Raw genomic sequence first — 22,317 nt, 5'->3', positions numbered from 1 at the left:
GTACTCTATGCTACTTTCTCCCCACCCTCACCCTCCTCTCATTTATCTCTCCACTCTGCAGGCTCTCTGCCTCTATTCCTGATGAAGGGCTTTTGCCCGAAACGTCGATTTTCCTGCTCCTCGGATGCTGCCTGACCTGCTGTGCTTTTCCAGCACCACTCTAATCTAGACTCTGGTTTCCAGCATCTGCAGTCATTGTTTTTACCCTGAAAGGTAAGTATTGGCCACAAGGAGTGAGCTCAAGCTGCTCCCGAACAGACCCCAGCTGGTTTACATCACCCTGAACAGACAGGGAGTCTCTGTTTGACCAGACTGCCCTACAGCTGCTTAGCCTTCTGATAAAAGCCTTCAGATTAGGCCAGTACCTGAGAGCGAACCCCATTGCTGTGAGTCAGGAGTCGCATGTAGGCCAGACCAGGTAAGGACAGCAGATTTCCCTCCCTGGGGGACATTACTGAAGCAGCCGGGTCAAATGGCAAAGACTAATGGTCAGAGGTAGGCCAACCTTTTGTTCCAGATCGTTACTGAATGTGTCAGAGTTGCTGACTCCCTGCAGACAGTGACAACATTATCCCAAAGAGCGCTTCTTTCATTTAGTGCGGAAATCCCACATAGGCTCAAAATCAAGACAGGAGTCAAACAGAAGGGTCATGGTTACATGACTGATTTTAACTCTCTCTAAATGAACATACTCTGAGTGAGAGTTAAGTTCTCACCCTCTGTACCTGCCCCTGCAGCATCAATATGATTTAGACTGCAAGGTGGATTGAACAGTGGCAAATGGAATTTAATCCTTAAAAGTGGAGGTGATGTATTTTGGGAGGACTAACAAGGGAATATACATTGATTGGAAGGACCCTAGGAAGTACAGAGGATCTGAGAGACCTTGGTGTGGATGACCAGAGAACCTTGAAGGCAACAGGACAGGTAGGCAAGGTGGTTAAGGAGGCATACAGGATACTTACCTTTATTAATCAAGGCCTTCATTACAACAGCAGGGAGGTTATAACGGAGCTACATGTAACATTCATCAGGCCAGAGGGCGTACTGTATGCAGTTCTGATCCCCACACGACAGGAAGGATGGGATTGCATTAGAGGGGGTGCAGAGGACAAATCACCAGAATGCTGTCTGGGCTGGGCTAGATCGATGGAGAGAGACCTGGATAGGCTAGAGTTGTTTTCCCTCGAGCAGCGAAGGCTGAGGTGTACCGAGTTAAGGGGGCATTGACAGGGTAGATATGGGGAAACCTTTCCCCTTTGTAGGGGGGTCAATAACCAGGTGGGTCAGGAGGTTTAGAGGGGACCAGAGGGAAATTGTTTTCATCCTTGAGGGTGGTGACTATGTTGAGCAGTGTGGTAGGGACACAAACCCACAGGATGTTTTAGTCGTATTTAGGTGAACATTTGACACACCACAGTATACAACACCACAGTATGGAAATGGGATTAGAGCAAATGGATATTTAATGACCTGCACGAACATGGGCCGAAGAGCCTCTTTCAATGCTGTAAAACCTCTATTTCTCTGGGTCAGAGGTATAAACCAGGTAAACCATTTCCTGTCTTTAAAAAAGCTACAACAGGCTGTACAATTATCCACCGTACAAACCTCAACAATTGAGCTGGAGATACCTTCGTGGTTTTAAAATGTTTAGCCTTTAAAACTTAAAACATGGTGTGTTTCAAATCCCTGAGTGAAGGGCTTAAAGGGTTAACATGCAGTGAACGTAACTGCTTCATACCTGGCTGCAAGATGTCTGATTCAGGAAATTCATCAAAATTCGAAGTGTCATCAATACTTCGGATTTCAATTGGAATCGCTGCTGGTCTCTCCCTGTTACAGACAAATTACACACAACTCAGATTCACAAACTTTCAATTCAAACTGCTTCCTCAAATGCCTGCAACAAAAGTAACTTGCATTTATATAGAAACCAAAAGAACTGCCGATGCTGGAAATCAAAGGGAAACAGAAATTGCTGAACAGGATCTTGACCAGTTGAGCCAATGGGCCGAGAAGTGGCAGATGGAGTTTAATTCAGATAAATGTGAGGTGCTACATTTTGGGAAAGCAAATCTTAGCAGGACTTATACACTTAATAGTAAGGTCCTAGGGAGTATTGCTGAACAAACAGACTTTGGAGTGCAGGTTCATAGCTCTTGAAAGTGGAGTCGCAGATAGATAGGATAGTGAAGGTATGCTTTCCTTTTTTGGTCAGAGTATTGAGTACAGGAGTTGGAAGGTGATGTTGCAGCTGTACAGGACATTGGTTAGGTCCAAGGCTGAGGGGTGACCTTATAGAAGTTTACCAAATTAGGAGGGGCATGGATAGGGTAAAGAGACAAAGTTTTTTCCCTGGGGTGGGAGAGGGAAAAAACCTAGAGGGCATAGGTTTAGGGTAAGAGGTCTCTTTTATAACTTTTCCCTAAGGGGCAACTTTTTCACGCAGAGGGTGGTACGTGTATGGAATGAGCTGCCAGAGGAAGTGGTGGAGGCTGGTACAATTGCAACATCTAAAAGGCATTTGGATGGGTATATGAGTAGGAAGGGTTTGGAGGGATATGGGCCGGATGCTGGCAGGTGGGACTAGATTGGGTTGGGATATCTGGTCGGCATGGACAGGTTGGACAGAAGGGCCTGTTTCCATGCTGTACATCTCTAGGACTCTAAGTTCAGCAGGTCTGGCAGCATCTGTGGAGAGAAATCAGAACTCCCCCTCCTTATTTTCTGCATAAAAACAACTTTTTCCCCCAGTTACCATCAGTTCTGAGGAAGGCACTGGACCCGAAATATTAATTCTGACTTCTCTTCACAGATGCTGCCAGACCTGCTGAGCTTTTCCAGCACCTTCTGTTTTGGCTGCAGGTGTATAGCAGCTGTAAGGTAGTTAAATGCCTCCGGGTGCAGTTATCGGACGACGGGTAACAGCCCACAAGGGGAAATATTACTCTTGAGGCAGCTCACTCAAAGGAATGATAAAAGGAGGTGGTGTTTCAGGAGGGAATTCCAGATCTTAGCGATCCAATCAGCTGCCAGGTGCTGGAGTTGGTGATGAGCAAGAGTTTGGAATAGGAGCAGTTCGGAGATCTCTCCATTGTTATGGTGCAGAAAGAGGCCATTCAGCTCATCGTGCCTGCGCTGACCCTTCAAACAAGCTTCATCACTTAGAGCCAATCTCCTGTGTTTTTCCCATTCCCTTCTATCCAAATAACCAGCCAATGCCTCTCTTTAATTCCTCAATCGGATCTGCCTCCCCCACACTTCCAATCCGCCCATTCCAGACCTGAACTACTCGCCGGGTAAAAGGGAGATGTTCCTCACTACAGCTTCACTTCTCTTGCGCACAACTTTAAACTTTTCCAAACTCTTCTCTGAGGCAGTGGCACGGAGGAGATTTGTAGTTAGGGGTGCTGCCAGGGCGCTTTGAACGTTTCTAAACCACTCGTATTGGTGCCCAGTCCTCAGGGTCTCTCTCTCTCTCAGCTCCTGCCCCTCCCTCACAACTCGCAACCCCCTTCATCCGCCACCACCACACCCCACACCAAAAACTCCAAACCTCAGCTCCAGCAATGCTGTCCAGATGCTCCACATTCCTGATCTAGGGATTATTACAGTGCAGAGGGAGACCATTCAGCCCATCACGCTCCTCACTGACTCTCTCAGCACTTTAACTTAATGCCAATCTCCTTTGCCCTCTAACCCTGCACCTTGTATGATTAAATAAGTAGTAACAATGACCTCTCAATCACTCTCATCTGAACCTGTCTCCGCCTCCAGGAGGAGTGTGAACCCCAGATTTCCATTAGCGTGTCTGTCTGTCTCTGTAGGTCTGTGTGTATATACCCTTGATCTTTCACAGTTCATGACATTGGTGCCTTGTCGCAACTCCTCCACCAGAGGGAACCTTTTCCACATCTACACTTTCAGAGTCAGAAATGTACAGCACAGAAACAGACCCTTTAGCCCAACTCATCCATGCCGACCCGCTATCCTAACGTAATCTCGTCCCATTGGCCAGCACTTGGCCTATATCCCTCTTAAACCATTCCTATTTGTATACCCACCCAGATGCCTTTTAAATTGTGCCAGCCTCCACCACTTCCTCTGGCAGCTCATTCCATACACACATCACCCTCTGCGTGAAAAAGTTGCTTAAAAAGCACAGGCTAACCTAGTACCTATGTTTAATATTTTTAAAATGTAGTCAAGCAAATCATTATTTTAACAAATTTAAACAGACCTCTCTCTCCCAGTACTCATCCTAAAGGATGTCACCATAGCCCCAGAGGATCAGAAGGGACTCTCACCAGAGAGATCTTGATGGTTTAACCAGAGGGACATCATGCCTCAGGGGAGGGGAGGGGCAGAGGAGGAGGATCTGTAATAGGAACCTCGCCTGGTGTGGGAATTGAACCTGTGCTGGGGCATTGTTCAGTCCAGCTAGCAGACTCCCTCAGCATTTATTTCGTGAAAAAGAACCCAGTGAGTCTGGAGCTCAGTTTGAGGCGATTGACAGAACGGTCAATTCAAAAACTCTTACAAGCTTAGAGGGAGGGAAGCATTAACCGATATCTCTCGATGTGGAGGTACTGCAGTTGGATGGGGGCGAGGTGGACAAAATGAAAAATCACATGACCCCAGGTTAAAGCCCAATATGTTTGTGTGAAATCACAAGCCTTCGGAGCAGGCAACCTGGTGTCGTGTAATTTGTGACTGATTTCTCTCCGCCAATGCTGCCAGACCTGCTGAATCTTGAGCAGTGAGGCATTATGGGTGGAGCTGAGAAATAAGAAGGGTGCAGTTACATTGTTGGGGCTGTACTACAGGCCTCCCAACAGTGAGCGTGAGGTAGAAGTACAAACAGGTAAACAGATTATGGAAGGATGTAGAGGCAATAGGGTAGTGGTGATGGGAGATTTTAATTTTCCCAACATTGACTGGGATACACTTAGTGTCAGAGGTCTGGATGGAGTAGAATTTGTAAGAAGTGTCCAGGAGAGTTTTCTAGAGCAGTATGTCAATAGTCCGACGAGGGAAGGGGCCATAGTGGTCCTGGTGTTGGGGAACGAGCCAAGACAGGTGGTAGTAGTTGTGGTGGGGGATTTCTTAGGGAACAGTGACCACAATTCTGTAAGTTTTAGAATACTCGTAGATAAAGAAAAGAGTGGTCCTAAGGGAAGAGTATTAAATTAGGCCAAGACCAATTATATCAAAATTAGGCAGGAGCTGGGAAATGTGGATTGGACACAGCTATTTGAAGGGAAGGCCACATTTGAGATGTGTGAGGCTTTCAAAGATAGGTTAACGGTAGTGCAGGATAGGCATGTCCCGTTGAAGACAAAGGATAGGAAGGGCAAGATTCATGAACCGTGGATGACAGGAGAAATTGTACGACTAGCCAAGAGGAAAAGGGAAGTGTACATAAGGTCCAGGCAGCTAAGAACAGAACGGGGCCTGGGGGAATATCAGAAGAGTAGGACAAGTCTTAAACGAGGAATCAAGCGGGTTAAAAGGGGTCATGAAATAGCTTTAGCAAACAGAATTATGGAGAATCCCAATGTATTTTATTATTACATAAGAAGCAACTGGGTAACTAGAGAAAGGATTGGTCTACTAAAGAATAAGGAAGGAAAGCTGTGTGTCAAACCTGAGAGAATGGGTGAGGTTCTGAATGATTACTTTGCATCAGTGTTCACTGAGGAGAGGAACATGAAGAATCTTGAGATTAGAGACAGAAGTGTGATTAGTCTGAAACACGTTGGCATAAGTAGGGAAGATGTGTTGGGTAGGCTAGAGGTTAAGATAGACAAATCCCCAGGACCAGATGGGATCTATCCCAGTTTGCTGAGGGAGGCAAGAGAGGAAATAGCTGGGGTCCTGACAGATATATTTATGGCATCCTTAAACACAGGTGAGGTGCCGGAGGACTGGAAGGTTGCTCGTGTTGTCCCCCTGTACGAGAAGGGTAGTAGGGATATTCTGGGTAACTACAGACCAGTGAGCCTCATGTCAGTGGTGGAAAAGTTGCTGAAGAGGGTACTGAGGGATAGGATCTATTTATAATTAGGAAATAATGGGATTATCAGTGATAGGCAACATGGTTTTGTGCAGGGGAGATCGTGCCTTACCAACTTAATAGTGTTTTTCGAGGAAGCAACCAAGTTGTTAGATGAAGGAAGGGCTGTAGATGTCACATACATGGATATTAGTAAGGCGTTTGATAAGGTTCCCCATGGTAGACTAATAGAGAAAGTGAAGTCGCATGGTGTGCAGAGTGTTCTAGCTCGGTGGATAAAGAACTGGTTGAGCAACAGGAGACAGAGAGTAGTAGTTGAAGGGAGTTTCTCAAAATGGAGAAAGGTGTCCAGTGGTGTCCCACAGGGGTCAGTGTTAGGGCCACTGTTGTTTGTGATATAAATAAATGATCTGGAAGAGGGCACTGTTGGTCTGATCAGTAAGTTTGCAGATGACACGAAGATTGGTGGAGTAGCAGAATGCATAGGGAACTGTCAAAGAATACAGGAGGATATAGATAGACTGGAGAGTTGGGCAGGAAAGTGGCAGCTGGAGTTCAATCCAGACAAATGTGAGGTGATGCATTTTGGCAAGACTAATTCTAGAGCGAAATGTACAATGAATGGAAGAGCCTTGGGAAAAGTTGATGGGCAGAGAGATCTGGGAGTACAGGTCCATTGTACCCTGAAGGTTGCTGCACAGATGGATAGAGTGGTCAAGAAGGCATATAGTATGCTTGCCTTCATTGGACGGGGTATTGAGTATAAGAGCTGGCAAGTCATGTTAACATTGTACAAGACATTGGTTTGGCCGCATTTAGAATACTGTGTACAGTTCTGGTTGCTATATTACCCAAAGGATGTGGACGCTTTGGGGAGAGTGCAGAGAAGGTTTACGAGGATGTTGCCTGGTATGGAAGGTGCTAACTATGAAGAGAGATTGAGTAGGTTAGGATTGTTTTCATTAGAAAGAAAGGAGATTGAGGGGGGACCTGATTGAGGTTTACAAAATCATGAAGGGTATAGACAGGGTGGATAGAGACAAGCTTTTTCTCCAGGGTGAGGGATTCAATAACAAGAGGTCATGCTTTCAAGGTGAGAGGTGGAAAGTTTAAGGGGGATACATGAGGTAAGTACTTCACACAGAGGGTGGTGGGCGTCTGGAACGTGTTGCCAGCAGAGGTGGTAGCGACAGGCACGGTAGATTCATTTAAGATGCATCTGGACAGATGCATGTGTAGGTGGGGAGCAGAGGGATACTGATGCTTAGGAATTAACCGACAGGTTTAAACAGTAGATTTGGATCAGCTCAGGCTTGGAGGGCCGAAGGGCTGTATGTGGGCTGTAAATTTTATTTGTTCTTGTTCTTTTTCCAGCAATCTCTCTCTGTTTCTGATCTGCAGCATCCACAGTTCCTTCAGTATTTATTTTGACAGAACGGTCATCACTGACTAGTGTCCACCACAAAGGCTGCCTCAGTTAGCTCCATCAGCTAAACGGCTGAGAGCAAGAGGCAGCAGCGAGAGTTCGGTTCCTGTCCTTACCCACCCCCATGGGGAAAAGAGAATGACAAAGCACCACTGAAGCCTGTGCCTTGGAGCAGGGGGTGGTTACACGGGGACCTGTCACAGGCGTACAGGATTGTGAGGGACAGAGATAGTGTGGACAGGAAGGAGATCAGTAACCCAAGGGCATAGTTGGAGGGTCAGAGGCAGAAGGCCAAGATGAGATGCGAAATGTTTTCAGTCAGTGGCTGGAGGAGTCTGGAACTCACTGCCTGAAAGGGGGCGATGGAGTCAGAAACATGAAATATCAGATCAGCATTTAGATATTCGCTGCCACCATCATAATCTCCAGGGCAATGGGCTAACAGCTGGAACCAGGATTGGGGTAGTCAGGTCTTTGTTGACTGGCACAGACACAATGGACTGAATGCCTCCTCCTGTGCTGTGGACGTCTAGGACCAGCTAGGGTGGGGTTTGGGAGGGGTTGGGCTGGAGATGGGGCCTCAGTTCGGCGCCTTATTTGCGAGGGAGTACTTTGGACAGGAAGGCTCCCTCTCAGTGCGGTAGTAAAACGATCGCCATCAGAATTTACACTCCAGCTCGGAGGGAGAGTTGGACGCAGAGACTGGTCATTCGGTGGAGGGAGGCATGCTATCGCCGGAGCTGTGACCGACACAGAACAAGCCTTTCCATTGGGTCGGCTGATGGTGAAAATCACTCTCGGGTGAAGTGCATGACCCATAACAGCAAATGGGTCGCCCCCTCTCGCCCGCCCCCCCCGTCCCCCCCGATCCCTCGCCAAGTTCCACTGGTCTCTGGGTTTGAGAGGGATGGGGGGGGGGGGGGGAAAGAGAGAGGTGGTCGAGGTGTCCTCATTCCCCAGCCTTTTTCCCCCCACCCACTGTTTACCTGGTGTGTTCCCAGTCCACCCCCTCGAAAAAGGGGTGGTTTTTAATTTCTTCCACCCCTCCAGCTCCAATCCGATTGTCAGCTGCACAGCAAAACCTGAAAACACACAACACAGGAGAGTCCATCATAACGACATAGGAAATAGGAGCAGGAGGCCATTCAGCCCCTCGGGCCTGCTCTGCCCTTCAATACAATCATGGTTGAACTCATCTCAGCCTCAACTCCATGTTGCTGCCTGCTCTTTGTAACACTTCAATCCATTATCAATTTAAAAATCTGTCCAATACAACAAAGCCACTTCAATGCAAAAAAAGAGACAGATACACTGACTGTGTGCACAGAAATTTCAATCCCTTGCCTTTCCCCTTCCTCAGTGTCATCAGAACCTCTTTCATACAATCCCTACAGTGTGAAAACAGGTCATTCGGCCCATAGAGTCCATACTGACCCTCCGAAGGGCATCCCACCCAGATCCAAGCCCCTACCCTATCCCTATAAGCCTGCATTTCCCATGGCTAAACCACCTAACATCTTTGGACCGTGGGAGGAAACCGGAGCTCCCAGAGGAAACCCACGCAGACATGGGGAGAATGGCGACTGTGCAAACCCCACACAGACAAAGGGTGGAATTGAACCTGGCGCTGTGAGGCAGCAGTGCTAACCACTGTGCTGTCCTTTTGTCATTCAGTCACATTATTGCTGATCGAAATCTGTACCCCATTCACCCACCTGCGATCCGAATCCCAAGCGAGAAATGAAAGAATGCCACCAAACCCAACTTTGACATGTCAAACTGATCCTCTACTTGGGGGGAAAAGGGGAGAGGGAGAGAGAGAGGGAGAGAGAGAGTTCCCCATTTGCCCTCCCCTCTGTGGGATGAAGTGGACTTAGGCTTCATAGTGGAGAGGCCTGGCTCTTGTTTGAAAGTTTTGCCCCTTGTTCTGGGCTTACCCCACCCCCTCCCCACCAGAGGGAAGCGTTTTGCTCCATCGAAACTCTTTAAGAAGTTCTATTTTTCCGTTTTCTGCCATCCTGTGATTTAGAGTTTTGGAGTAAATGACATCAAGTTGATTTCATTCAGAACGGTGCAGCAAAGACTCAGTCAATGAGAAATCTGCAAGGAACGGTTCTGTCCTACAGGAATCCATTAATGAAACAACGTAAATGTCGTTGTTAAAGCAGGAGGGTTGTAAATTAAGAACTGTGAGTTTACCAAGAGGAAAGCTTTCAGAGCCACATACCCCTCTCACTGTCTCTGGGTCAAAATCCCGGAATTCCCTCCTTCAGGGCATTATGGATCTACCTACAGCATATGTACTGCAGCGGTTCAAGAAGGCAGCTCACCCCCACCTTCTCAAGGGACAACTAGGAATGGGCAATAAACACTGGCCCAGCCAGTGACACCCACATCGATGAGTGAATTTTTTAAAAAAAGGATGTGGTCTCAAAATCTCAAAGACCTTCCGACAGCACCTTCCAAACCCACGAGCTCTACCCTCTAGAGGAAGGAGGATAGCAGATACATGGGAACACCACCCCCTGCAAGTTCCCCTCCAAGCCACCCACCCTCCTGATTTGGAAAATATTGCTATTCCTTTAGTGTTGTTGGGTCAGAATCCTGGAATTCCCTCCCCAAGGGCATCGTGGGTCTACCTACAGCACATGGACTGCAGCTGCTCAAGAAGGCAGCTCACCCCCACATTCTCAAGGGCAATAAATGCTAGCCAGCCAGAAATGTTCACATCCCATCAGTTAACGAATAGAAAGAAAAATATACAGACTGAACATCTCCCAAAACAAAAATTTTAAAAAGTTTAAATGTTAAGCTTTTTGTGATTCATGCACCAGGAGATCCACAACCCTCTGCACTGAGGGTCAACAAAGTCTCTCCATTACAATAATTTGCTGTTATTCTATTCTTTCTTGTCCAACATCATATAATTCCACAGACTGCCCAATATAGGGTTTCTTCACAGAAACCTGAAATCAATATACTGGAGGTCATCACGGAGCTAACAGGAAAGCACGAACAATGATGGGAATGCTGTGAAATTACACAGTGTCACAGGCGGCAGCCATTCAGTTCATCACATAAACCGATACTAGCCCTTTCAGGGACTCCGCCTTCTATTCAATTACCATCTCACATTGCCGCAGTCTCTAGCTGACCAATAACCCATATGAGGGTGACAATGCTTACCACCACCATCCCCTCCCTTTACCAACAATAACCAAGTCACTGGGCTTGTTATCCATTAGTAGGAAGGGGAGTACCTGAGAATTAGGCTCTTTGATTTCTCAGAAATCGGCACTTCCGGAGGGAAAACCAAAGTTTCCTTCCAGTTCATCACTTTGCGATACGTCTCCTGGGGGGTTTCTGAGCAGAACGGAGGGTATCCTGCAAATGCCATAACATTACTTCAGAAGCAACCAAACAAATAAACACACTCAGGAGGGGGAATAGTCTCAACTGTATATAAAAGCAAACTAAAGATGATTTTAAGGGCTGCTTTAAAGACTTAGCAGGACAGACTTGATGTACTGTAATACCTAATGCATCTATGATTTCAAAACACAAGTTTTAAAAATCAAAAATCACTTACAAATGGCTGCAACTGGGGGTTGGGTGGGGTAGGGATGAGGGAAGGGGGCATGGTGCTGCAAGTCAGAGTTCACATCTGACTCCGCTCATGCAAGAGCAGGAGGCCATTCAGCCTATCAAGTCTGTTCCACCCATTTCATTAGGTCACAACTTAGTGCTGTAAAGGCCATATAAAAGTGCCATCAAACAGGTCACAGGGACAGGTATTACACGGTTCTCCTGTGACAACAAACACATGCAGCAGTAGAACGGTCTCAACTATAACATCTTTATGCAAGAGATCTGCATTGCTCCAGCACCGTTCCTGACCTGTGAACGCCCAAAGCGCTTTCCAGGCTTTGAAGTACTTGTGAAATGTAGCTGCCGTTGTCCTGTAGGAAATGCTGTGGCAAATTCACACACAGCAAGCCCCAGCAAACAGCAAGGTGATCATGAGTAGATCATCTGGTTTTGGTGATATTGGTTGAGGGATGAATACTGGCCAGGGAACCAGAGAGAACTTCCTCAAATCCAGACACGGCATGATCAGAACTACAGCGACTCACTGATCCCTCGGTTTTGCACTGGTATGCCTGGACTGCAGGATTCAAGTCTCAGGAATGGGGCTTGAACCAATGATCTTCAGATTCTGAGGCAAGACAGCCAATGACTATGGCCCAATTGGTCATCGTCTACATTTGATGAATCACTGTGGGGTTTGGTGTACTGTGAGTGGCTGAGCAACACCAGGAACAACCATAATGCCACTGATTCCCAATGTGCGGGGATCCCAGCACCAAACAGGGCGAGCGAAGCAAAGATCAACTTGGCCTAATTATCAGGAAGGCCTCTGGGCCTAGGAACAGGTCAATACTCACAAGGGGACACCCTCAGGTGTTGTTTAGAAAGTAAGTTAATGTCTTGTTTGTAAACCCCTCATATAAAAATCCCTATAATTCCTGGGAGTTTTGAAAATGGCAGAATTTTATGCATTAAAATTCAACGTTTTAGAAAATTCATTCATATTGGCGTCACTGTTGAGGCCAGCAAATATTGCCCACCCCTAAATTAAGAGTCCCCAGTTGAGAGTCAACCCCATTGCTGTGGGTCTAGAGTCACGTGTAGGCCAGACCAGGTAAAGATGGCAGATTTCCTTCCCAGATGGGTTTTACGATTAGTGACAGCAGTTACATGGTCCTGTTAGGCTGCTGAGATCAAGGTTCACAATCTATCACGGAGGAGAGCTCCAAAGACTCGTGACTTGGGGAATAAAGTTCTTCTTTCTGAACTGGTTTAAAGTGACGTGCAAACTAACAAAAGTGAAGTAAGAGAAAAAAAGACTCTCACCCAGCGAGAGGTTCGAACCTGGAATGCACAACCTAGAAGGTGGGGTGGGGGGGAGGGGGTGGAATGGAGGCACGGGGTAATTCTCTGGATCGGAATGGCGTGCAGGGGAATGGGGAAAAACTGGAGATTGGCATAAGGTAAGGACATTTGTTTGAAGAGTCGGAACAGGTAAAATGGGCTGAATAGCCTCCTCCTGCATCATAAAATTCCATGATTCTAATACCAGACATTTAAAATCAAAAGAGTTTTGCATTTACATGGCGTCACTTCTATTTTCATGTCATCACAAAGAAAGGTGTCAGATGATTATTTGGATAGAAATGGTGGGCGGGGAAAAGGAAGAAGATTGATACTAGGTGATAGAGTAATGCAGCCGTATTGCACTGCACCACACCAACCCTGTCTACATTTACCAGGGGAAAGTGACGACTGCAGATGCTGGAGATCAGAGCTGAAAATGTGTTGCTGGAAAAGTGCAGCATCCAAGGAGCAGCAGAATCGACGTTTCGGGATTCCTGAAGAAGGGCTCATGCCCGAAACGTCAATTCTCCTGCTCCTTGGATGCTGCACTTTTCCAGCAACACATTTTCAGCTACATTTACCAGGAGCATTTTCTCCGTTATCGGAGTTTAGGAAGACGGTGTTTCACTGCTGGACAAACAATCTCTACATCAAGAACTTTGCAAACGGTCCCACACCTACCTATCAGCATTTCATACATGATGACCCCCAGAGACCACCAATCACACAGCTTGTTGTATCCATTCTGCATGAACACTTCTGGGGCAATGTAATCAGGAGTGCCGACTGTGGAGTAAGCCTGAAAAGCAGAACTTCAAATAAAAACACTTTCTCTCAGAAAACAAAATCGCCCAAGGTCCAAAAACCTGGGGGCAGGTGGGAGCAGGGATCACAGATTCCCAGCTCACATCCCAGTTTCTGATCACTCAAGATTCCCAGAGACCGGGGAAGGGGATATCCCAACATTTCCCCGGCATCAAAGCGACCGCTAACTGTTTAAGTGACTTTTTAAAAATTCAATCATGGGATGAGGGTGTCGCTGGTTAGGGTAGCATTTATTGCCCATCCCTAATTACCCAGAGGGCAGTAAGAGTCACCCACATTGTTCTGGGTCTGGAGTCATATGTAGACCAAACCAGGTAGGGATGGCAGTTTCCTTTCCTAAGGTTCATTAGCAAACCATGGATTTTTCTGACAATTGACAGTGGATTCATGGTCATCATAGACTCTTAATTCCAGATTTTTTTCAAATTGAATTCAAATTCCACCATGGTGGGATTTGAACCCAGGTCCCCAGAACATTACCTGGATTTCTGGGTTAACAGTCCAGTGATAAAACCGTTTGGCCATTGCCTCCCTTTACACTAACAAACTCTTGTGTTTTGTAGTGCTACCTTTCTGTAATGTAGGGAAAGCAGCGGACAGTTTGCTTAGTTCCAGCTCCTGCTAACAGCAATGAGGCAACAACCAGATAATCTGTTTTGGCAAAATCAATTGAGGGACAAAACCTGGCCAGGACCCCCCAGGAAGGTCCTTCAAAAGAGAGTGACTCCAGGATCTGGGCCTGTATCAGAGGCAGCAGCTGGGCCTTCGCCAGAATCTCTCGTGTCACCTCCAACAGTGCGGCACTCCCTCAGCACTGCACCATGAGTAAGAAACCAGATTACCTGTTCAAGTCTCAATTTACACTTGGGACTTGAACCCCTAACTTTCTAATTCACATGATGTGGAGATGCCAGTGTTGGACTGTGGTGGACAAACACAGAAGTCACACGACACCAGGTTATAGTTGAACAGGTTTATTTGAAATCATAAGCTTTCGAAGCGCTGTGCACCTGACAAAGGGGCAGCGCTCTGAAACCCTATGATTTCAAATCAACCTGTTGGACTGTAACTTAGTGTTGCATGACTTCTAATTCACAGATGAGAGAACCACGCGCTGAAACACAGGGAGCAAAGGGAAGGCCTGATATAGACAGTGTTTCAATAGCACAACAATTAAAAACAGAAGGAATGGCATATATCTCACCAACTGCCGTCTGTTTTTCTTCCACGTTTCTGCTTTTCGTTTTGAGTTCATATTCTGAAACGCTGGCAATAAAAGCAAAGGCAATTAATTAAAAAGTAACTCTCTCTTTCCTGGGGGAGGGAGCCCCCAACAGTCTAACCCAATACGTCAGTTATAGATTGACTTACTGAAATCACTGGGAGGGCTACAGGTGAGGTTTCGGTAGAACTCCGTCCTATGAGCTTTCTTTAATCCTGTGCACAGCCCAAAATCCGATAGTTTCACATGTCCCTATCAAAAACAGCAGACATCAGTACTGTGACAAAACACACTGAACGGACACAAAGACAAATCACGTCCTTCCTCAAAACCGCATTGGTGAAATATCCATCACACGGTATTGAACAAAAACTAAACGATTACCTCAGCTACACATTTTAAAACTGGAACTTTCTATGAACAGGAAGCTAGCGAGAGCTGGAAAGATACACAGAGCGACACAGAGATACACTCTCACACACTCACAGATAAAGGGGATGGGGCCATAAGATGTGGGAGCTGAATTAGTTCAGGAGTCTGCTCCACCATTCACTAATGGCTGATACGTTTCTCAACTCCATTCTCCTGCCTTCTGGATGTAGGTTTGCTCACTGAGCTGGAAGGTTTGTTTTCAGACATTTCGTCACCATAGTAGGTAACATCTGTGAGCCTCTGGTGAAGCACTAGTGTTAGTGACCCACTTATTATTTATGTGTTTAGGTTTCCTTGGGTTGGCGATGTCATTTCTTGTGGTGATGCAATTTCCTGTTCTTTTTCTCAGGGGTGGCAAATGAGATCCAAATCAAATGTGTTTGTTGATAGAGTTCCGGTTGGAACCTTCTAACTCAGCGAGCAAACTGACATCCAGAACCTCAACCAGAGCTACAAATCTTCTCAAAACTGCCTTCTCTCCATCATCCTCGATCCCCTTACTAATCAAGAATCTGTCTGTCTTAAAATGATTTGGCCTCCACAGCCCTCTGCAGCAATGAATTCCAGAATCCCCACCCTCTGGCTGAACAAATTCCTCCTAATCTCAGTTCTAAAGGATCTTCCCTTCAATCTGAGGCTGTGCCCTCGGGTCTTAGTTTCTTCTACCTTTGGAAATATCTCCGTGTCCACTCCACCCGGGCCTCTCAGTATTCTGTAAGTTTCAATCAGATCTCCCTCATCCTTCAAAACTCCAGTGCTCAACTGCTCCATATATTTCAAGCCCTTCATCCCAGTGAATGTTCCTGTAAACCTCTTATGGACCCCCCTCCAACACCTGCACATCCTTCCTTAGATACGGGGCCCAAAACTACTCTCAATATTCCAAATGCAGTCTGACCAAAGCCTTGTACAGCCTCAGCAGTATATCCCTGCTCTTGTATTCTAGCCCTCTTGAAATGAATGCTAACATTGCTTTTACCTTTCTCACTGCCAACTGAACCTGCATGTCAACCTCAAGAGAATCCTGAATTAGGATTCCCAAGTCCCTTTGCGCTTCAGATTTCCAAAGTGTTGGATACACATGGATATATATACACACATACAGGCACAGACCCAGCTGCGAGATATATATGCCCATTCTGCACGCAACTAAGTGACAGTTTATGTTGTTGTGGGAAGCAATGTTACTGACAAGACTCTTGCACATTTTATCAGGCAGAAGGTGGGGGTCTGAATATCAATTATCAACAATTACCCATAGGTCCCAAGAAAAGGGACCCCCCCCCCCCCCCCCCCCAAGGAGGAATAGGGAAGCAGCTCAGAAAGGGTTAGGACCAAAGGAACAAGAGAATGAGGGTCTCTGTTAAAAAGGTTAATTCTTGTGCCCAGAGCACCCCACAAATGTTCCTCACACCTTGAACATCATAATACAACACATAAGAACAGGATGGTTTGATGTGGATAAGATGATGCAGCAGGGCTGTGAGGGAGACACGAGGCAGCAGGGGAAAATGATTGCGTGGACCATAAAGACCAGTACAGTACAGTTCAGTCAGGCCTATACTGGTTTGTGTTAAAAAATGCAATCCCATCAGCAGTGTAGTATGACATTTGCCAGACAGAATAACAGAATGAAATATGAAATCTTCAAGCACAGAAGGCCGTTCTGCCCATCGAGTCAGTTACTGTTAACTTTATGAATTTGCAAGAAGGTCAATTCCAAAGCTAAGCTTTCACTCAGGACAGAGAGGACTTACCCTGCTATCTAACAGGAGGTTATCTGGTTTAATGTCTCGGTGAATGAAACCCAACTGATGGATGCAGTCAATGGCCAAGACAGTCTCTGCAATGTAGAACTGGGCCTCTTCCTCAGACAGGGTGTCTTTCTTCATGAGTAAGGTCATCATATCACCTGGGGAATGCACAGACAGTCAGTAGGGAGCAGTCACCTCCCAGACATAGTTACTTTGGGGCAAGGAGACCAAGCTCCTGGGCTCACAGCATAGGCACAATGGGCTGAATGGCCTCAGCGTGTAGTGTCACAGTGCATGATCTGGCCATTCAGCCCATCAGGTCTGCACCAGCTCTTTGGATGAGCTCCTTACTCAATGCCACTCTCCCGCCTTGACTCCATAACCCTGCACATGCTTTCTTTCTGAAAAACCACATAATTCCCATTTGAGTCCACAAATGAGAAGATCTGGGAAAACTGGGCTTGTATTGGTCAGACTTTCACAGAACGAGAGGAGATCTCTCAGACATCTGCAAAGTACTTAAAAGGGATAGACAGGGCAGATTCAGTCGAGATGAATCAGCGAGTCTAGAACCACGTGGTGCAGTTTCAAAACAAGGGGCTGAGAGGATGGACTGAATGGCCTACTGTGGTCCTCTGATCCTATAAAGCCTTGATTGTGCCTGGCTCCACCACACTCTTAGACAGCAAAGCTCTAGATCCTAACCACTCACTGCGTTTTTCCTCTTGTCTGTTTTGCCCACCTTTTACTAGATTTTGTAATTCTGTGCCCTCAGAGTCAGAGATGTACAGTTTTGCCCACCTTTTACTAGATTTTGTAATTCTGTGCCCTCAGAGTCAGAGATGTACAGCATGGAAACAGACCTTCGGTCCAACCTGTCCATGCCGACCAGATATCCCAACCCAATCTAGTCCCACCTGCCAGCGCCCGGCCCATATCCCTCCAAACCCTTCCTATTCATATACCCATCCAGATGCCTCTTAAATGTTGCAATTGTGCCAGCCTCCACCACATCCTCTGGCAGCTCATTCTATACACACACCACCTTCTGCATGAAAAAGCTGCTCCTTAGGTCCCTTTTATATCTTTCCCTTCTCACCCTAAACCTATGGCCCCTAGTTCTGGACTCCCCGATCCCAGGGTAAAGACTTTTGTTCTCAATACTTTCACAGGGGGAGTATTTATCCCGACAGAGCTAATTGGGAATATATTGAGCAGATCTCCTCACAGCCTTCTCTTCTCTAAAGAGAGCAGCCTGCATCTCCAATCAAAGGGAAAACCCTGAACCCCAGAATCAATCTTGGGGCCCCTTGTGCACTCTCTCAAATCCTCTAATCTCCTTCCTCAAGATTAGTTCCTAAACTATGGGCAAAACCCCAGCTCAGGCTAAAATGGTGTCTTATAAAATCTCATCCTTTTGTGACTACAAGACCAGACTCTTCAAAGCTCCCGACTGAAGATATTTAATGCAGAGCTTGGATTGCAACACGCCCTATTCATGTTTCCTCAATAGCTGAGCAAAGATCAAAGAACAAGGGACGATAGCACAGCAGCAAATCGAGCAGTTAATGAGTTCAAATTCCACTATTGTCAAAGGAAATTTGACAAATTAAATCAAATCTGAACGTTGTGATGCTGGGTGGAATGTGCTGCAAGTGAACTCTGGAGTCAGAGAGAGAACCTTTCGCTCACTGTTGGTTGATGGATGCCTGATGACCAGTATAACTGGTGAACCCATCTGCTCTCTGGATCTACTGGCTGTGGGGTTTTTAAAAACAAAAGCCACTGCAGGGGGCAAATGGAGCTAGTGGATATCATCTCCATTCAGAGATGGAGCTACACAATCCTTCCCCAATACACCCAGCAGTTCCAATGAAAGGTGATCACCCTGAAACATTAATTCTGCTTCTCTCTCTCTCTCCACAGATTCCGCCAGATCTGCTGAGTTTTGTTTCCAGCATCTTCGGTTTGCTTTTCAGATTTCCGACAGGATTTCACTTGGTAAAGGGTTAAAGGTAGATCCCACTTTGAGGACACTGTTCTGCTCTATCCAGGAACAATGGGGATGAATTGTGGAGTTTACAAAGGATGTTCACCAGAATGATACTGGGCTCAAAAGAGTTGAATGTATGAAGACAGGCCCCTGAGACCCAACTTGTGTTCCTGCCAACACAGACGAAGAGATAAACTAATTTAGGCATTTCGGATAATTACGGGATGTGATAAAGTTGACAATCTACTGGTGAGGATGAATTCATCTCAGAAAATCACAGCTACACAATTTAGTGATACTATCAGAAACAATTCTTCACACAGAGAAGGGGAGTGCTAATCTGAAACATCGCTGTCTGTGGGATCTTGCTGTGCGTAAACTCAAAGCAATGTGACAGCGACCAGGTTGATTGATTGACGTGATGATGGTAGACAGATGAATATTGCTCAAGACACTGAACAAATCCTCTCTGCATTCTTTTACCGCAGGGCAATGGGATCTTTCTAATGACCACCTGAGGCACCAAACAGGGCCAAAACGTTTAAAGCCTCATCAGGTGGTTGTGTTGACACTGATCACCTGGACACCCGTCCACCTGGACACCCCGTGCTGGCCTCCTACCTGCCCTCGACCTCTTTATTGCAAACTGCCGCCGCGATATTAACCGCTACCTGAACTCGCTGTGCTGTTCCAGCAATAAAGTTTCAGCCTTGACACTGATCGTCTGGTGAATGTGCGGGTGCAGCAGGCAGTAAAGAGGCAAATGGTATGTTTGCCTTCATTGCAAAGGGGTAAACCAGGGGCAATACTGGAGAACGAAAGGAGTTCCTGCTGCTGTCACTCACCCCCAGGCAGAAACTCCATAATTAAGTAGAGGTTTCTCTTGTCCTGAAAACTGTAGAACATCTTCACCACCCACGCACCATCTGCTTCCACAAGGATATCCCGCTCTGCCCGAATGTGAGCCACCTGGGGTTGAAGAAAAACCTAGATTAAAACATGGATCACTGGAATCACAGGACAAGGAATCTTCTCAATCTTCTACCATCTTTGTAGCCTCCTGTGACACGATAGTGAACATAAGTACATGAGTTGGGAGGTCATGTTGCAGCTGTACTGGACATTGGTCAGGCCACTGTTGGAATATTGCGTGTAATTCTGGTCTCCTTCCAATCGGAAAGATGTTGTGAAACCTGAAAGGGTTCAGAAAAGATTTACAAGGATGTTGCCAGGGTTGGAGGATCAGAGCTACAGGGACAGGCTGAACAGGCTGGGGCTGTTTTTCCTGGAGCATCGGAGGCTGAGGGGTGACCTTCTAGAGGTTTACAAAATATGAGGGGCATGGATAGGATAAATAGACAAAGTCTTTTCCCTGGGGTCGGGGAGTCCAAAACCACAAGGCATAGATTTAGGGTGAGAGGGGAAAGATATAAAAGACACCTAAGGGGCAACTTTTTCACGCAGAGAGTGGTACGTGTATGGAATGAGTTGCCAGAGGATGTGGTGGAGGCTGGTACAGTTGCAACATTTAAGAGGCATTTGGATGGGTATATGAATAGGAAGGGTTTGGAGGGATATGGGCCGGGTGCTGGCAGGTGGGACTAGATTGGGTTGGGATATCTGGTCGGCATGGACGGGTTGGACGGAAGGGTCTGTTTCCATGCTGTACATCTCTATGACTCTGACTCTATAAGCTGGCATAATCATCTCAATTAAAGTATCTCCAATTGGAATCCACTGTCCACCTTTACCGCCCCACTCAGCACTGTGTCCAACTCAGAGACAACACTGAAAAGGGACAAATGACAATGTAGTTACTGCAAAGGAGAGTACTTCGTGGAGCTTGTTTCTCCTTACCCAAGACAAGAGAGATAGGTGTGAAAGAAAACACAATAAAACATTGCTAAATTGGAAACAAGTGGCTGAACAGTTTGGTTTGCACTCATGAATCCAGGAGGCCAGAAGCAAAACAGGAACACCAATTTATTCAGCATGAGCTGGGAGGGAAAATGGATGACAGACCTGTCAAATGAGGAGAGATTGCATAGATTAGGTCTCCATTCCCTGAGGGGTGATCTCATTGAAACTGTAAATTCTTACATGGGTTTGACAGCCCTACATATGGAGACAATGTTTCATCTGGTTTGGGAATCACAAGGCCACAACTTTAACAGTCAGCCTCAGAAGGCGGAGAGGTGTAGCAGTTTATTCACTCAAGGGGTCATGCATTTTTGGATTTGTCTACCCCAACACAGAGCTGTAGATCCTCAGTCACTGAGTATATTAAAGACAGAGCTCACTAGAATTTTGGGCATTAAGAGGACTAAAGGATATCAGATCGGGCTATAGGATATAGGGAGCAGAATTAGGCTATTCGGCCCATCAAGTCTACTCCACCATTCGATCATGGCTGATAATTCTTTTACTAATCAAGAACCTAACGGTTACAGGGATAAAGCAGGAGAATGGGGTTGAGAAACCTATCTAACTCTGTCTTCAATTTACTCACTGACTGGGCCTCCACAGCCCTCTGCAGCAATGAGTTCCACAGAGTCCCCACCATCTGATAGAACTGAGATGAGGAGGAATTTGTTCAAAAGAATCTTCCCTTCATTCTGAGGCTACGTCCTCAGGCCCTAGTCTCTCCTTCTAGTGGAAGTATCTTTTCCACGTCCACTCTGTCCAGGCCTCTCAATATTCTGTAAGCTTCAATCAGATCCTTCTCATCCTTCTAAACTCCATCAGTACAGACCCAGAGTACTCAACCGCTCCTCATAAGACAAGCCCTTCATCCCCAACATCATTCTCAAACATCCTCCGGAACCTCTCCAATGCCTGCACATCCTTCCCGAAGATAAAGGGCCCAAAACTACTCTCAATATTCCAAATGTGGTCTGACCAGAGCCTTACACAGCCTCAGCAGAACGTCTCTGCTGTTGCATTCTAGCCCTCTTGAAATGAATGCTACTATTGCATTTACCTTCCTAACTGCCAAATGAATCATGACTGTACAGAATGATCAACATCAACATCTCTCTGATGTTCTCACATAGTCCTTGTACACCACCTGAAATCCTGGAGACCAATCAGATGTTCACAGCACTGTGATACTATAATCGGCACCAATTTTAAACCAATTTTACTGTTTAGCCAAACTTCCTACCTGCTCTTTTTCCAACATATCCGACTTTCGAAGGATCTTCATAGCGTAGATGTGACCAGTGTCCTTCTTCTGTACAAGGCGTACCTGGGGGGAAAAAAAAGGACATTTCTCCAAAGGATGACAGAGAAACAGGATTTTTTTTAAGACCATAAGACCTAGGAGTGGAAGTAAGGCCATTCGGCCCATCGAGTCCACTCCGCCATTTAATCATGGCTGATGGGCATTTCAACTCCACTTACTTGCATTCTCCCCGTAGCCCTTAATTCCTTGTGACATCAGAATTTATCAATCTCTGCCTTGAAGACATTTAGCGTTCCGGCCTCCACTGCACTCTGCGGCAATGAATTCCACAGGCCCACCACTCTCTGGCTGAAGAAATGTCTCCGCATTTCAGTTCTGAATTTACCCCCTCTAATTCTAAGGCTGTGCCCACGGGTCCTAGTCTCCTCGCCTAACGGAAACAATGTCCTAGCGTCCACCCTTTCCAAGCCATGTATTATCTTGTAAGTTTCTATTAGATCTCCCCTTAACCTTCTAAACTCCAATGA

The 22,317-nt window shown here is 46.3% G+C and overlaps 1 protein-coding gene across 1 annotated transcript in view; it reads right to left on the bottom strand.

Moving 5' to 3' along the window:
• LOC122559447 (serine/threonine-protein kinase 38-like) overlaps positions 1 to 22,317 on the bottom strand; it is a 64,308-nt gene that overhangs the window by 2,950 nt on the left and 39,041 nt on the right. Inside the window, exons 5-13 of the mRNA XM_043708897.1 lie at positions 21,770 to 21,853; positions 19,452 to 19,575; positions 16,617 to 16,771; positions 14,577 to 14,679; positions 14,410 to 14,471; positions 13,062 to 13,179; positions 10,706 to 10,829; positions 8,432 to 8,527; positions 1,745 to 1,836 (exon numbers count right to left, since the gene is read on the bottom strand). Of these exons, the coding sequence (XP_043564832.1) occupies positions 1,745 to 1,836; positions 8,432 to 8,527; positions 10,706 to 10,829; positions 13,062 to 13,179; positions 14,410 to 14,471; positions 14,577 to 14,679; positions 16,617 to 16,771; positions 19,452 to 19,575; positions 21,770 to 21,853 (958 nt within the window). The remainder of the gene's footprint in view (positions 1 to 1,744; positions 1,837 to 8,431; positions 8,528 to 10,705; positions 10,830 to 13,061; positions 13,180 to 14,409; positions 14,472 to 14,576; positions 14,680 to 16,616; positions 16,772 to 19,451; positions 19,576 to 21,769; positions 21,854 to 22,317) is intronic.

This window comes from Chiloscyllium plagiosum, chromosome 19 (assembly GCF_004010195.1).
Source record: "Chiloscyllium plagiosum isolate BGI_BamShark_2017 chromosome 19, ASM401019v2, whole genome shotgun sequence".
NCBI lineage: Eukaryota > Metazoa > Chordata > Chondrichthyes > Orectolobiformes > Hemiscylliidae > Chiloscyllium > Chiloscyllium plagiosum.
Note: the sequence above shows the minus strand (reverse complement) of the source record. Positions and strands in the feature narration are given on the sequence as shown.